The sequence below is a fragment of the Hoplias malabaricus genome, chromosome 3 (genome assembly GCF_029633855.1).
Source record: "Hoplias malabaricus isolate fHopMal1 chromosome 3, fHopMal1.hap1, whole genome shotgun sequence".
NCBI classification, from domain to species: domain Eukaryota; kingdom Metazoa; phylum Chordata; class Actinopteri; order Characiformes; family Erythrinidae; genus Hoplias; species Hoplias malabaricus.
The window spans coordinates 2,470,970-2,484,852 of NC_089802.1; the positions used below are offsets into that span (position 1 = coordinate 2,470,970).

Consider the following 13,883-nt stretch of genomic DNA (forward strand, 5'->3'; position numbering starts at 1 on the left):
GGAATGTGTGAATCGAATAAAATAATGTTGACTACATGATAAAAACCATGTATCGCTCACAATACACACTGGTCCGTGTTATTACAACCATAAAGTGTAAGTTTGGTGGTGCACGAGCTGTTATAATATTAGCAGGATCAACGTCCAACGCTAAAAACTGAGCTAATCCGGCTAAAGTTAGCAGGTGCTAGCCCTCGCTCTCGTTCATCAGTAACTCTCAAAACTGGACTATAACACTGTCCTCAACAAAGCTTGGGTTCCACCAACACAAAGTGTAACTTCAGTCATTTAATTCACACAGCAACCAGAGAAAAGCACTTATTACCAAAATCGATGTCTAACATGAAAATGTGAGCTAATCTTGCTGAAGTTAGCAGCTGCTAACACAGGCTCACTGCTCAGAGACTCTAAAAAACTGATTATAACTTTCGTCAACAAAACTATCACTAACTACACATTAAATTCACCGGTGTTAAATCAACACTATTAGTGTAATAATTTAACACTCTCAGTGTTAACACCAATAGTGTTGATTTTACACTGGTGAATTTACTATGTAGCACCACAACGCATGAAAAAAGAGCAACAAACACTTACTACTCAGTTCAGGTTAATGTGTAAATTCAGTCCAGTATTAGTTCTTGTACGGCATCTCATTCTTTCTCTCTCTCTCTCTCTCTCTCCGTGCCGTTAAGTGTTACCCATTTCCCGCGAGAGTCCTGCGCCCTGTAATTCAGAAGTTTCTTAGTGCAGTAACCAGCAGAGCACCCAGCGTAGCTGCAACAGAGGCTCTATTCTCCCAGCTACAGCTCCATGGAACATTACAATCGTTTAGAAGTTGTAATTTCAAGGTAGAAATATTACATAGTGTTCTTTTAAAATATGATCCATTCGGAAGGACATTTTGATATCTGTTTCTAACAATAATAATTCCTGCTCACTCAGTAGATAACTTGGTCATCACTTGTTTATTTTTGGATTTAATTCAATATCATCTGGAGCTCACCAGGTAATCTATCTATAAACATCAATGCTGCATTTGTAAGAAAGTGACAGCTGTGACCCTGGTGATATTTTACACTGGTCATTGACAAATTGGAGCAAGACTTATGTGGACATTTGGTTCAAAACACCTTCATTGTAATTACAGTGGATTGCACCACATACTTTAATCACAGTGAGCCCACCGCTCCAGGCATGTGTGCTCACTGACCCCTGGATTTCACTAGTGTGTGTGTAAATGTGTGTTTCACTGCACGAATTGGGTTAAATGTGGAAGCTCAGTGGCCAATAAATTTAAAAAAAAATATCCGTAAAATGTACAATAAAACACTGGCAGATGTGGTTGCACTGGTATTTTAATAGCAGAATTACAGTGGCAGGCGGCATGGTGGCGCAGCAGGTAGGTGTCGCAGTCACACAGCTCCAGGGACCTGGAGGTTGTGGGTTCGATTCCCACTCCAGGTGACTGTCTGTGAGGAGTGTGGTGTGTTCTCCCTGTGTCTGCGTGGGTTTCCTCCGGGTGACTGTCTGTGAGGAGTGTGGTGTGTTCTCTCTGTGTCTGTGTGGGTTTCCTCCGGATGACTATCTGTGAGGAGTGTGGTGTGTATTCTCCCTGTGTCTGTGTGGGTTTCCTCCGGGTGACTGTCTGTGAGGAGTGTGGTGTGTTCTCTCTGTGTCTGCGTGGGTTTCTTCTGGGTGACTGTCTGTGAGGAGTGTGGTGTGTTCTCTCTGTGTCTGCGTGGGTTTCCTCCGGGTGACTGTCTGTGAGGAGTGTGGTGTGTTCTCTCTGTGTCTGTGTGGGTTTCCTCCGGATGACTATCTGTGAGGAGTGTGGTGTGTATTCTCCCTGTGTCTGTATGGGTTTCCTCCGGGTGACTGTCTGTGAGGAGTGTGGTGTGTTCTCTCTGTGTCTGCGTGGGTTTCCTCCGGGTGACTGTCTGTGAGGAGTGTGGTGTATTCTCCCTGTGTCTGCGTGGGTTTCCTCCGGGTGACTGTCCGGAGGAGTGTGGTGTATTCTCCCTGTGTCTGCGTGGGTTTCCTCCGGGTGACTGTCTGTGAGGAGTGTGGTGTGTTCTCCCTGTGTCTGCGTGGGTTTCCTCCGGGTGACTGTCTGTGAGGAGTGTGGTGTATTCTCCCTGTGTCTGTGTGGGTTTCCTCCGGGTGACTGTCTGTGAGGAGTGTGGTGTGTTCTCTCTGTGTCTGCGTGGGTTTCCTCCGGGTGACTGTCTGTGAGGAGTGTGGCGTGTTCTCTCTGTGTCTGTGTGGGTTTCCTCCGGGTGACTATCTGTGAGGAGTGTGGTGTGTATTCTCCCTTTGTCTGTGTGGGTTTCCTCCGGGTGACTATCTGTGAGGAGTGTGGTGTGTTCTCTCTGTGTCTGTGTGGGTTTCCTCCGGGTGACTGTCTGTGAGGAGTGTGGTGTATTCTCCCTGTGTCTGCGTGGGTTTCCTCCGGGTGACTGTCTGTGAGGAATGTGGTGTATTCTCCCTGTGTCTGCGTGGGTTTCCTCCGGGTGACTGTCTGTGAGGAGCGTGGTGTGTTCTCCCTGTGTCTGCGTGGGTTTCCTCCGGGTGACTGTCTGTGAGGAGTGTGGTGTATTCTCCCTGTGTCTGTGTGGGTTTCCTCCGGGTGACTGTTAGTGAGGAGTGTGGTGTGTTCTCTCTGTGTCTGTGTGGGTTTCCTCCGGGTGACTGTCTGTGAGGAGTGTGGTGTATTCTCCCTGTGTCTGCGTGGGTTTCCTCCGGGTGACTGTCTGTGAGGAGTGTGGTGTATTCTCCCTGTGTCTGCGTGGGTTTCCTCCGGGTGACTGTCTGTGAGGAGCGTGGTGTGTTCTCCCTGTGTCTGCGTGGGTTTCCTCCGGGTGACTGTCTGTGAGGAGTGTGGTGTATTCTCCCTGTGTCTGTGTGGGTTTCCTCCGGGTGACTGTCAGTGAGGAGTGTGGTGTGTTCTCTCTGTGTCTGTGTGGGTTTCCTCTGGGTGACTGTCTGTGAGTAGTGTGGTGTGTTCTCTCTGTGTCTGTGTGGGTTTCCTCCGGGTGACTATCTGTGAGAAGTGTGGTGTGTTCTTCCTGTGTCTGTGTGGGTTTCCTCTGGGTGCTCCGGTTTCCTCCCAGAGTCCAAAAACACACGTTAGTAGGTGGATTGGCGACTCAAAAGTGTCCATAGGTGTGAGTGTGTGAGTGAATGTTTGAGTGTGTGTGTTGCCCTGTGAAGGACTGGTGCTAGATATACACTGTAAAATATAACCTTATTATTTACAGTATACAAAAATAGTTGTCAGAATGTTACAGCGATAAACACATAACAAGCTTGAAATTAGTACTGCAGATTTTATAGTTAAGAATGGAGATTGAGTCTATATTTTAACGTATAAGTAAACGATTTTACTAGATTTTTTCTATACAGTTCACATGACAATACTGTGACGAACACAAGGACTGAGACACAGCCATGTTACAAATGAGTGACCTTTGTATTTTTACGCTGTGAAATCTGAGAACAGTGTGGTGCAACTTCCCAGCACTGACACACTGATGCATTAACGTGTTCTTTTACACACTGGGCTGTAACTCTGTGTTGAAATTGTAGTAAATGTAGTAAACAGCAGCCCATTTGTTAAAAAGCCATTTGAATCTCTGTGTGTGTGTGTGTGTGTGTGTGTTTGTGTGTGTGTGTGTGTGTGTGTGTATCTTCAGACTTTAATCAAATCACTTTCTCAGTTCTGAGCCTCTGCAGGAACAGTGTGTTTACGGGAGGCGGATGATAAATGACAGTGAGTGACGTAGTTGAATACACACGGTGTCCAAAAGTTTGTAGACGCCTCTCCTAATGACACCCACATATTCACTCATACACTCACACACACAGTCATACCTACCGACACTTTTGAGTCTCCAATCCACCTACCAACGTGTGTTTTTGGAGCGGGGGAGGAAACCGGAGCACCCAGAGGAAACCCACACAGACACAGAGAGAACACACCACACTCCTCACAGACAGTCATCCGGAGGAAACCCACGCAGACACAGAGAGAACACACCACACTCCTCACAGACAGTCATCCGGAGGAAACCCACGCAGACACAGAGAGAACACACCACACTCCTCACAGACAGTCACCCGGAGGAAACCCACGCAGACACAGAGAGAACACACCACACTCCTCACAGACAGTCATCCGGAGGAAACCCATGCAGACACAGAGAGAATACACCACACTCCTCACATACAGTCATCCGGAGGAAACTCACACAGACACAGAGAGAACACACCACACTCCTAACAGACAGTCACCCGGAGGAAACCCACGCAGACACAGAGAGAACACACCACACTCCTCACAGACAGTCATCCGGAGGAAACCCATGCAGACACAGAGAGAACATACCACACTCCTCACAGACAGTCATCTGGAGGAAACCCACGCAGACACAGAGAGAACACACCACACTCCTCACAGACAGTCACCCAGAGGAAACCCACGCAGACACAGAGAGAACACACCACACTCCTCACAGACAGTCACCCAGAGGAAACCCATGCAGACACAGAGAGAACACACCACACTCCTCACAGACAGTCACCCAGAGGAAACCCACGCAGACACAGAGAGAACACACCACACTCCTCACAGACAGTCACCCAGAGGAAACCCACGCAGACACAGAGAGAACACACCACACTCCTCACAGACAGTCATCCGGAGGAAACTCACGCAGACACAGAGAGAACACACCACACTCCTCACAGACAGTCATCCGGAGGAAACCCACGCAGACACAGAGAGAACACACCACACTCCTCACAGACAGTCACCCGGAGGAAACCCACGCAGACACAGAGAGAACACACCACACTCCTCACAGACAGTCATCCGGAGGAAACCCATGCAGACACAGAGAGAATACACCACACTCCTCACATACAGTCATCCGGAGGAAACTCACACAGACACAGAGAGAACACACCACACTCCTAACAGACAGTCACCCGGAGGAAACCCACGCAGACACAGAGAGAACACACCACACTCCTCACAGACAGTCATCCGGAGGAAACCCATGCAGACACAGAGAGAACATACCACACTCCTCACAGACAGTCATCTGGAGGAAACCCACGCAGACACAGAGAGAACACACCACACTCCTCACAGACAGTCATCCGGAGGAAACCCACGCAGACACAGAGAGAACACACCACACTCCTCACAGACAGTCACCCAGAGGAAACCCATGCAGACACAGAGAGAACACACCACACTCCTCACAGATAAGTCACCCAGAGGAAACCCACGCAGACACAGAGAGAACACATCACACTCCTCACAGTCACCCGGAGCGGGACTAGAACCCACAACCTCCCTGAAGATGTGACAGAGACATTACCTGCTGCACCACCATGCCGCCCTCACTCATATTCTATTCGAGTTAATATTTTTGAGGTCTAGCTCAACAATATTTATATTCAGATGGGATTCAGGTTGGGATTCAGATGTTACAAGGCCAGATCTCCATTACTGCATTTTCAGGGACATCAACACTAGTTTTACTAGGTAGGAGAATTCTTTTTAAGGTATTTTGTTGGTCGTAGAGCCATTCCAAATTTGATGTTTACTAACCAACATTTTCCAACAATCTCAGCTTGGGTATTGGTTACCGACCGTTGGGGAGCGATGAGGACGAGGCACTGGGTGTTGCTCATCATTTGCCTAAGGCCACAGATACTTTTTGTGCTGTCGTGAATAAAAGGATTGCTAGGGCGCAAATAATGAATGTCTTTGGTTAGCGTGCGCATAAGCATTAGGCATTATGTATAGATCAGGAGTGTTGTCATCACATGCTACAAGAAGCATGCTTTTGACTCAAAGTGGAGTCCTGCCAGGACCCAACACTAATAACATCTTTCAAGTGATAGATATTTTCTGGCGCCATTATGCCCTCCGGAGTCGGTGCTCCCGCTGACGGGATAAATCAGAACTTGGGGCAAAATACTAACGCAACTCAGTGAGATTTAGTCGTCCTAGAAACATAATAAACATACCCCGAGAAACCTTAGTGTCTACTGTTCAAATATAAATGTATCTTTACCTGGTTGTTATAGAACGATAAGTAACACAAGGCACATCAGACTGCGACCCTTGGTGCCTGCCCCATTTGTATTCATATGATAACAGCACGATAACCTGGGCGCTCTTATTAGAGGATTACAATGTGTGAAAACACTCATTTTAGTCAAATAAACAATTGCACATGGCTGTGTTTTCTCACTGAGCGTGGAGCACCGAGACAGCGCAGTCAGGGCTTCATTTTTGTGATTTGTAAGTGAAATGTATTTGACTCATTTCTCTGCAGCACATTTGGCACTGATTAGCATTGATGCTATGCTAGTTCAGTATATAATCCAGATGAATGTCCTGAAGCTGACGGTAAATGTTTTATAAATACGCAGAGTTCAGCTGATAGAGAAAAACGGCTTGTAGTAAAGTTTGGGTGTTCTCTACTGCTTTCAAACATTCATCTGAAGCTCATATTTATGGCTCTGATGCTCCAAAGCAGTTTTTGTTGTTGTTAAATAGCTTAACTTATTTAGCATAATAACTTTACATAGGGTGAAATGTCCTCTTTTTTGGACTTACATGGAATTTCGAGAAGCGCTTTGTTCATAAACTAGTCCCGCCCTCCCCTACTCCGATTGGTTCGCTTGAGTGAGAAGGGGGCGTGGTGAAGTAGCCTAAAATCTACTGATTGGACGGTCTGACTGTAGCGCTACCGTTATTGGTCGATAACCTTCTCTGTAAACATTTAATTGGTCAGTCTGCCCGTCAGTAGTCCCCCCCTTTACATCCAAATTATTCAGCAGTTATTGAGTGGGGGCTAATGGGCCATTATCTTTGACAGTGGAGGGGATTTCTTGCCTCTTTCTTATCTCATGAATAGTCAACATGTTTAGAAAAATACAGTGTCACATCAGATTCATAGCAAAATAGAAGAAAAACTAATCAACAAATCAGAAAGCTCCAAACACCAGTGTGTAGCCAACACCCATGTTCACACAGTTCAGAGCTCTGAAGGAAACTTCATTAATGTTCACAATGTGGTTTTTTTTTTCACTATACATCAGCACCTCTGAAGTAGGTCCCTCACATTACTGTTGCTGGGTTTGTGCTGAATATTAGCATGTGTAGCTTTTTGGGAATAAACTTTTGTAGAGTGGTGAATTTTGTTAAAATATCACCACATGTCACATCACCTCAGACGTGGCTGAAAGGCCTCAGACTCCAGGAGGTTAATCACAAAGGCACTGACTGCGAGGCTGGGGTGGCAGGGTAGGCCCCCAGTCTTACGTGATCTTTAGAGAAACCAGACAGGTGACTTTCATTAACCCTTTCTGTCCTCTTCAGACCCCCTAATGTACACACACACACACACACACACACACACAGGCATACCGAGTCTCTGAGGGCTGCTTAGGCATATCACTCTTGATTGAATCTGTGTGTGTGTGTTTAAGGTGCATCTTTGTATTTGTGTGTGTGTGTGTGTGTGTGTGTAAAAAAGCTTTAGCCCTGTGTAATGTTCCCTCACACAGACACCGGCCTTTAATCACATCCAAACACAGTTACCTCTCTCTCTCTCTCTCTATCTCTCGCTCTCCTTCTTCCTCCTCTCTTCCTGTGTCTGTCTGTCTCCCTCTCATTCCTTGTCTTTTTCAATACCACTCTTTTTCCTCACATATTCTCTCATCCGGCCACTCTCGTTTTTCTGGGTTTTTTGTTCTTTCTTTCTTTCTTGATTTTTCTCTGCATCTCCTTTCTTTTCTGTGTTTTCCTTTTAAATTTTCTCTTTTCGTTTCAGTTGATCTTCCTCTGTTTCTCTGTCTTCTTTTTTAAAACATCATTCATTTTTTTCATTTTCTTTATTTCATCTTTGCTTTCACTCTCTCCTCTCTCTCTCTCTCTCTCTCTCTCTCTCTCTGAGCCTGGGGTGAAGAGTATTGTTTGCTGAAAGCTTCTCCTCTCTCCTGATGAATAGACCACACGACTAAAACGCCAGACAATATTCTCACGTCTGAGTGGACAGGAGCAGGACCGGAGAAGTCTGTCTCTCACCCCCCCCCCCCCATCTCTCTCTCTCTCTCTCTCTCTCTCTCTCTCTCAAAGGCAGATTGGTTGATTGAATTACACTGTGTCTCTGAGATGCAGATGCTTGGTGTGAGCAGGACATAAGAGCGTGAGAAACAATGACTGAACGAGGAAATAAGGGAGTGATTGAGAGATATTGAGAGTGAGTGACAGAGAGAGAGAGAGAGAGAGCTGTGTTACAGCCAGCTCCTGCCCCTGGATTTCTTGTGTGGCTCCTCTATTGCACTGTGTACCTGAGAGAGTGGTCCCGGCTCCTGAAGCTCTGCTTGGGAAACACCACAACAGGGCTGGAGTTGACAGGAAGAGCCAGTCTGTTGTTCAGGTACATGTCCTGCAGCCAGTAATCGTTCACCTGCGACAAACACACAGGGAGAGTCCAGACTACAGCAGCTGGTTTTTGATCGTAACGGCCTGGAGTTTCTCAAAACATGGGGTAAGAACAGTCTCAGCCGAGGGACAGGAAGGACAGAAGGACATGTCTGTGGGGCTGAGTGTTGTCTCTAGTCTTACTGCTTGGCCGATATCTCAGTGTCTTCCAGCTCGTCTAATGCCGTTAATGTGGTTAACTCCAGATGTAGGTGGGAAGTATAGTGTGTTGTCTCTTTGCTACAGATGCATTCTCCTTTACTCTTCTAGTGGTGCTTTTCCACCAATGAGGAACCAAAATGTTTCCTGTTCACGAATCTCTTTTGAAAGAATTTGGGGCCTTTCCACCAACAGAAATTGGTTCGTGAACCAGTAAAGAAATTCCAGAAAGAGCTCAGAGCCTCAAATAAAGTGTTATGGCTCAGTGGAGCTGGATGGGTGATTTACAGAGTGTTATAGAAATAAATAAATGGAAATAAAAACAGGAACATGCTCCATTTGTTTTCTGGGGCTGTGTTTAGTGCGACTCAAGGAGGGTTGGCTACTTTGACTACTTCACTGTTTATAAGCTCAGCAGATGACTCAGAACTCGAGAAATGGACCTGACCCAGCAATAAACAAAGATTCTGACTCTGTCCATTTATCTCTGGCGCTGAATTCAGCCATAACGATGCTGGAACCCAGCCTCCACAGCGCCCCCCGCTGATGACGTATGCTTGATTCTCATCAAAACTGGTAGAAACATGGGAAGCCATTTCACCGGAGAGAACCAAGGCTCCAAGAACCAAGAATGGAACCAGTTCAATAACCACACTCTTTGTGGTTCTTTGGCTGGTAATGCACTGTAGGAGGACTTTACACTAGAAACTGACCCAATTCTGTGAGAATTTGATGGCATGCAGCCATAAAAAAGTGGGTGAGGTCAGGAGCTGGTGTTGGATGATTAGTTCTGGACCAACACCACTCCAACTCATCTTGAAGTTGTACAGGATGGAGCGCTAGACTCCGAAGAACGCAAGTATGGATACAAACGTTTGGACACCTAGTCTTGCTTTAAAATATAACATGAGGGGTCATCTACTAATGCTCTGAAGAGCTGCTAACATTCCCTACAACACAAAGAACCCTTAAAATGGAAATTATTATGGGAATTATGAGAATTATTTTATGGAAATGAAGCTACACTGTCTGTAAATGTAAATGAACATGTATTGTATTGTGTTCTAGTTGGATACAACAACATACCGTAGGATACAGTAGGACAAAGCAGGTTATAACAAGCTACAGCAGGATACAATGGGAAACAACAGGATACTGTAGGATCTACCAGGATACAGCAGGAGAAGAAGAGGTAAAGTTACGTATCAAAGATGTTAATATCCATATTTACCCAGTTCTCTGTCTTCTCTCTCCTCTCCAGGAGTTTCTTCTGGAGCATCTCCCCTGTTCCTCCTGGTTTTCTGAACTTTTCCACAGTGCTCTTGGTCTTCTGGAACTGGGGCTCAGGGACCAGGTGTTTGACGTACCTCAGATAAGTGTCCAGGGTCTGCTGCAGGTCAGGGACAGGCAGTTTGGGCCGGACCTGAAGAACCAAAGAGACTGTGAGGTTTAGCAAGATCTCTCCAGGAGTGGAGTTTTCCATTAAGGATTTCTGAGTTTAGATGGATAACCTAAGCCTCAAATTAAATGTGTCTAGAGGGATGTTCCTATTGGACAGTCCTCTAATCGAATGAATGTGGAATTAATTTAGACTTTGGACCACTCAGATTTAATTAATACATTCCAGACCTAAGGCCACATGCTTGTTTCTACACACTGTCCACTCTCTCAGCTCCACTGATCACTCAGGAGCACTTTGTAGTTCTTTGTAGTTCTACAGTTACAGACTGTAGTCTATCTGTTGCTCTGCACACTTTATTACCCCTCTTTTCCCCTGTTCCTCAGCGCTCAGGACCCCCACAGAGTAGGTGTGATGTGGTGGTGGATCATTCTCAGCGCTGCAGTGACACTGACGTGGTGGTGGTGTGTTAGTGTGTGTTGTGCTGGTGTAGAGTGGATCAGACACAGCAGTGCTGCTGGAGTTTTTAAACCCTGTGTCCACTCTGTAAGACACTCCTCCCTCATTGGTCCACCTTGTAGATGTAGAGTCAGAGACAGTAGCTCATCTGTCGCTGCACAGTGTGTGTCGCTCGTCCTCTAGTCCTTCATCAGTGACACAGGACGCTGTCGGCTGGATGTTTTTAGTCGGGGGACTGTTCTCAGTCCAGACACTGAGGGGTTTAAAAACTCCAGCAGCACTGCTGTGTCTGATCCACTCGCAACAAAAGACTTGCCATTAAGTCTTCTTATATGATCATGTAGACTTGTGTCAGTTGTGATGAAAGGCTTATGGAGACCAGATTGGTTGGTTGCTGTAGTGGAATATGTCTTTTCTGTGGGAGACTAAAACTGTCACGGGGGTCCACGGGTCTGTTGTGCTACCACAGCTCAAGGCCCCACCCCCTCCACCACCACCTAACCCTGAGGAACTCTGAAACGTGGGAATTGGAATAGACCAACTCCACTGATGAGTGACAACCAGAACAGGGCGGCAGTGCCCTTAAGCAAAGGGACACATCTCACCCTCCAGAACCCCAAATTCATGCCTGGAGTTGGTGGTTGTGTCTTGGGGATGTTGCGCAGTGTGTAAGCACATCAATCCCAGTAAACAAGGAACATCCCTGGACGTTCAAAATAGGTCTAAAAGTAGTCTGTCCGTCAACGACATATTTTAAACGTCAATGGACGTCCAAAATCCATCTTAATAAGTTAGTTAAGTGGTGACCAATCGATGACGTCAGTGGACGTCCAAAATGCGTTTTATACAAGTAATTTATTTCGGGACCAATTAATAACGTCAACGGACATCCAAAATACATTTGGCGTCTTTTCAACTTTCATTTTCAACCTTAAGAGAACGTTGATTAGACAGCAGTCATTACGTTATTTCAACGTTGAAACGTGAGTGATTGAGAGAATAAGGGAATTTTTAAAATGGGAATTATTATAGGAATTATGATGATTTGGCCCTGGAAATGAAGGTACACTGTATGTTTACAGCATAAAGATTGCAGTATTGTATTGTTTTCTAGTAGGATACGGCAGGATACAGTCGGATACAACAGGAAATGTATTTTTTTTTTATTAAACTGTTGTGTGTTTACAGCAAAAAAATAAAAAATAAGTAAAAGAATGTCCACGTATTTTAAGAAGAAAATACCTTAACTGTACATGTGTGTGCTTATTTCTATGTGAACAGAAATATAAAATACAAAGATTTGTTTGGGAAAGTAGAGGTTTGTTTCGAGCAATTATTTGATTCCCTGACTGGGCGAGGTGGAGAAAAATATATATTATTATTGAGTAAATCTCTTAACACTTAACCCTCTTAACCCTGACCTCCATCTCTAGCCCTGGATGAGAGCATCTGCCAAATACTGTGAGTGTAAACATATCCTCCTCAACGCTGACCGGAGTTATGCCTCACCAGGTCTCTGGACCACATCTGCTCTAATGTTATTCCTGGTCTAGAGGTGGTGTTCTGACCCTGAGGCTTCGGAGGACACACCATACACAACACGCTCTGTGGCAAAATGCTGAAGTGATCTAAACATCCTGTAAAGCTGGAGCCCGCCAGCGTGTCCCCAGGCCTCGGAGAGCATTAATCAGTCGCCGTAATTGTTCCTCATCCCTCTGAAGTTCGGCCATGTTTTTCCAAGTTCTTCTCAATAATTCATGCGAATGGCTTAAAGACATTATGGAGCGAGGACTCTGAGAATCCTTCTGAGACTGGAAAGCCATTCTTCCCCTGGGTTATACCAACACAGCACAGTCTTGATTGGTGCAATGTAAATGAAAGATGTTCCAGAGCGCCACCAACAGCACCAGTCTCCTACTGTCCCCTTCCTGCAGGAACATCAGAGGGGACTCGTCTTCTGCTTCACTCCTTCAGCACCTCTTTTTTATTTACGTGTAACCGCAAACATAAAGGTGGATTTGAAAAGTCACAGACTGAATCTAAATGCACAACACACATTGTTCATTTTTTCATTCATTCATTCATCTTCTGTAACCGCATCATCCTGATTAGGGTCGTGGTGTGTCCAGAACCTACCTGAAATTACTGTGTGCAAATCAGAAACACACACCATACAGGGTTCCAGTTCATCACTCACTCAGTCACTCACTCACCAAGTCACACACACACACACACACCCAGTCGCACACACACTCACCCAGTCACACACACACTCACCCAGTCACTCACTCACCCAGTTACACACACACACACCCAGTCACACACACACACACCCAGTCACACACACACTCACCCAGTCGCACACACACTCACCCAGTCACACACACACTCACCCAGTCACTCACCCACCCAGTCACACACACACTCACACCTGTAGACAGTTTCACACACTCACCCAGTCACTCACACATTCACATCTGTGGACAGTTACACACACTCACCCAGTCACTCACACACTCACATCTGTGGACAGTTTCACACACTCACCCAGTCACTCACACACTCACATCTGTGGACAGTTACACACACTCACCCAGTCACTCACACACTCACATCTGTGGACAGTTACACACACTCACCCAGTCACTCACACACTCACATCTGTGGACAGTTACACACACTCACCCAGTCACTCACACACTCACATCTGTGGACAGTTACACACACTCACCCAGTCACTCACACACTCACACCTGTAGACAGTTTCATACACTCACCCAGTCACTCACACACTCACATCTGTGGACAGTTACACACACTCACCCAGTCACTCACACACTCACATCTGTGGACAGTTACACACACTCACCCAGTCACTCACACACTCACACCTGTGGACAGTTTCACACACTCACCCAGTCACTCACACACTCACATCTGTGGACAGTTACACACACTCACCCAGTCACTCAGACACTTACATCTGTGGACAGTTTCACACACTCACCCAGTCACTCACACACTCACATCTGTGGACAGTTACACACACTCACCCAGTCACTCACACACTCACACCTGTAGACAGTTTCACACACTCACCCAGTCACTCACACACTCACATCTGTGGACAGTTACACACACTCACCCAGTCACTCACACACTCACATCTGTGGACAGTTACACACACTCACCCAGTCACTCACACACTCACACCTGTGGACAGTTTCACACACTCACCCAGTCACTCACACACTCACATCTGTGGACAGTTATACACACTCACCCAGTCACTCAGACACTTACATCTGTGGACAGTTTCACACACTCACCCAGTCACTCACACACTCACATCTGTGG

The 13,883-nt window shown here is 46.1% G+C and overlaps 1 protein-coding gene across 1 annotated transcript in view; it reads right to left on the reverse strand.

The window, feature by feature from the left end:
• Nucleotides 1-13,883, reverse strand: part of LOC136692229 (choline O-acetyltransferase-like) — a 38,246-nt gene that overhangs the window by 17,203 nt on the left and 7,160 nt on the right. The window contains exons 3-4 of the mRNA XM_066665448.1: nucleotides 9,900-10,091; nucleotides 8,377-8,495 (exon numbers count right to left, since the gene is read on the reverse strand). Coding sequence (XP_066521545.1) covers nucleotides 8,377-8,495; nucleotides 9,900-10,091 — 311 coding nt within the window. The remainder of the gene's footprint in view (nucleotides 1-8,376; nucleotides 8,496-9,899; nucleotides 10,092-13,883) is intronic.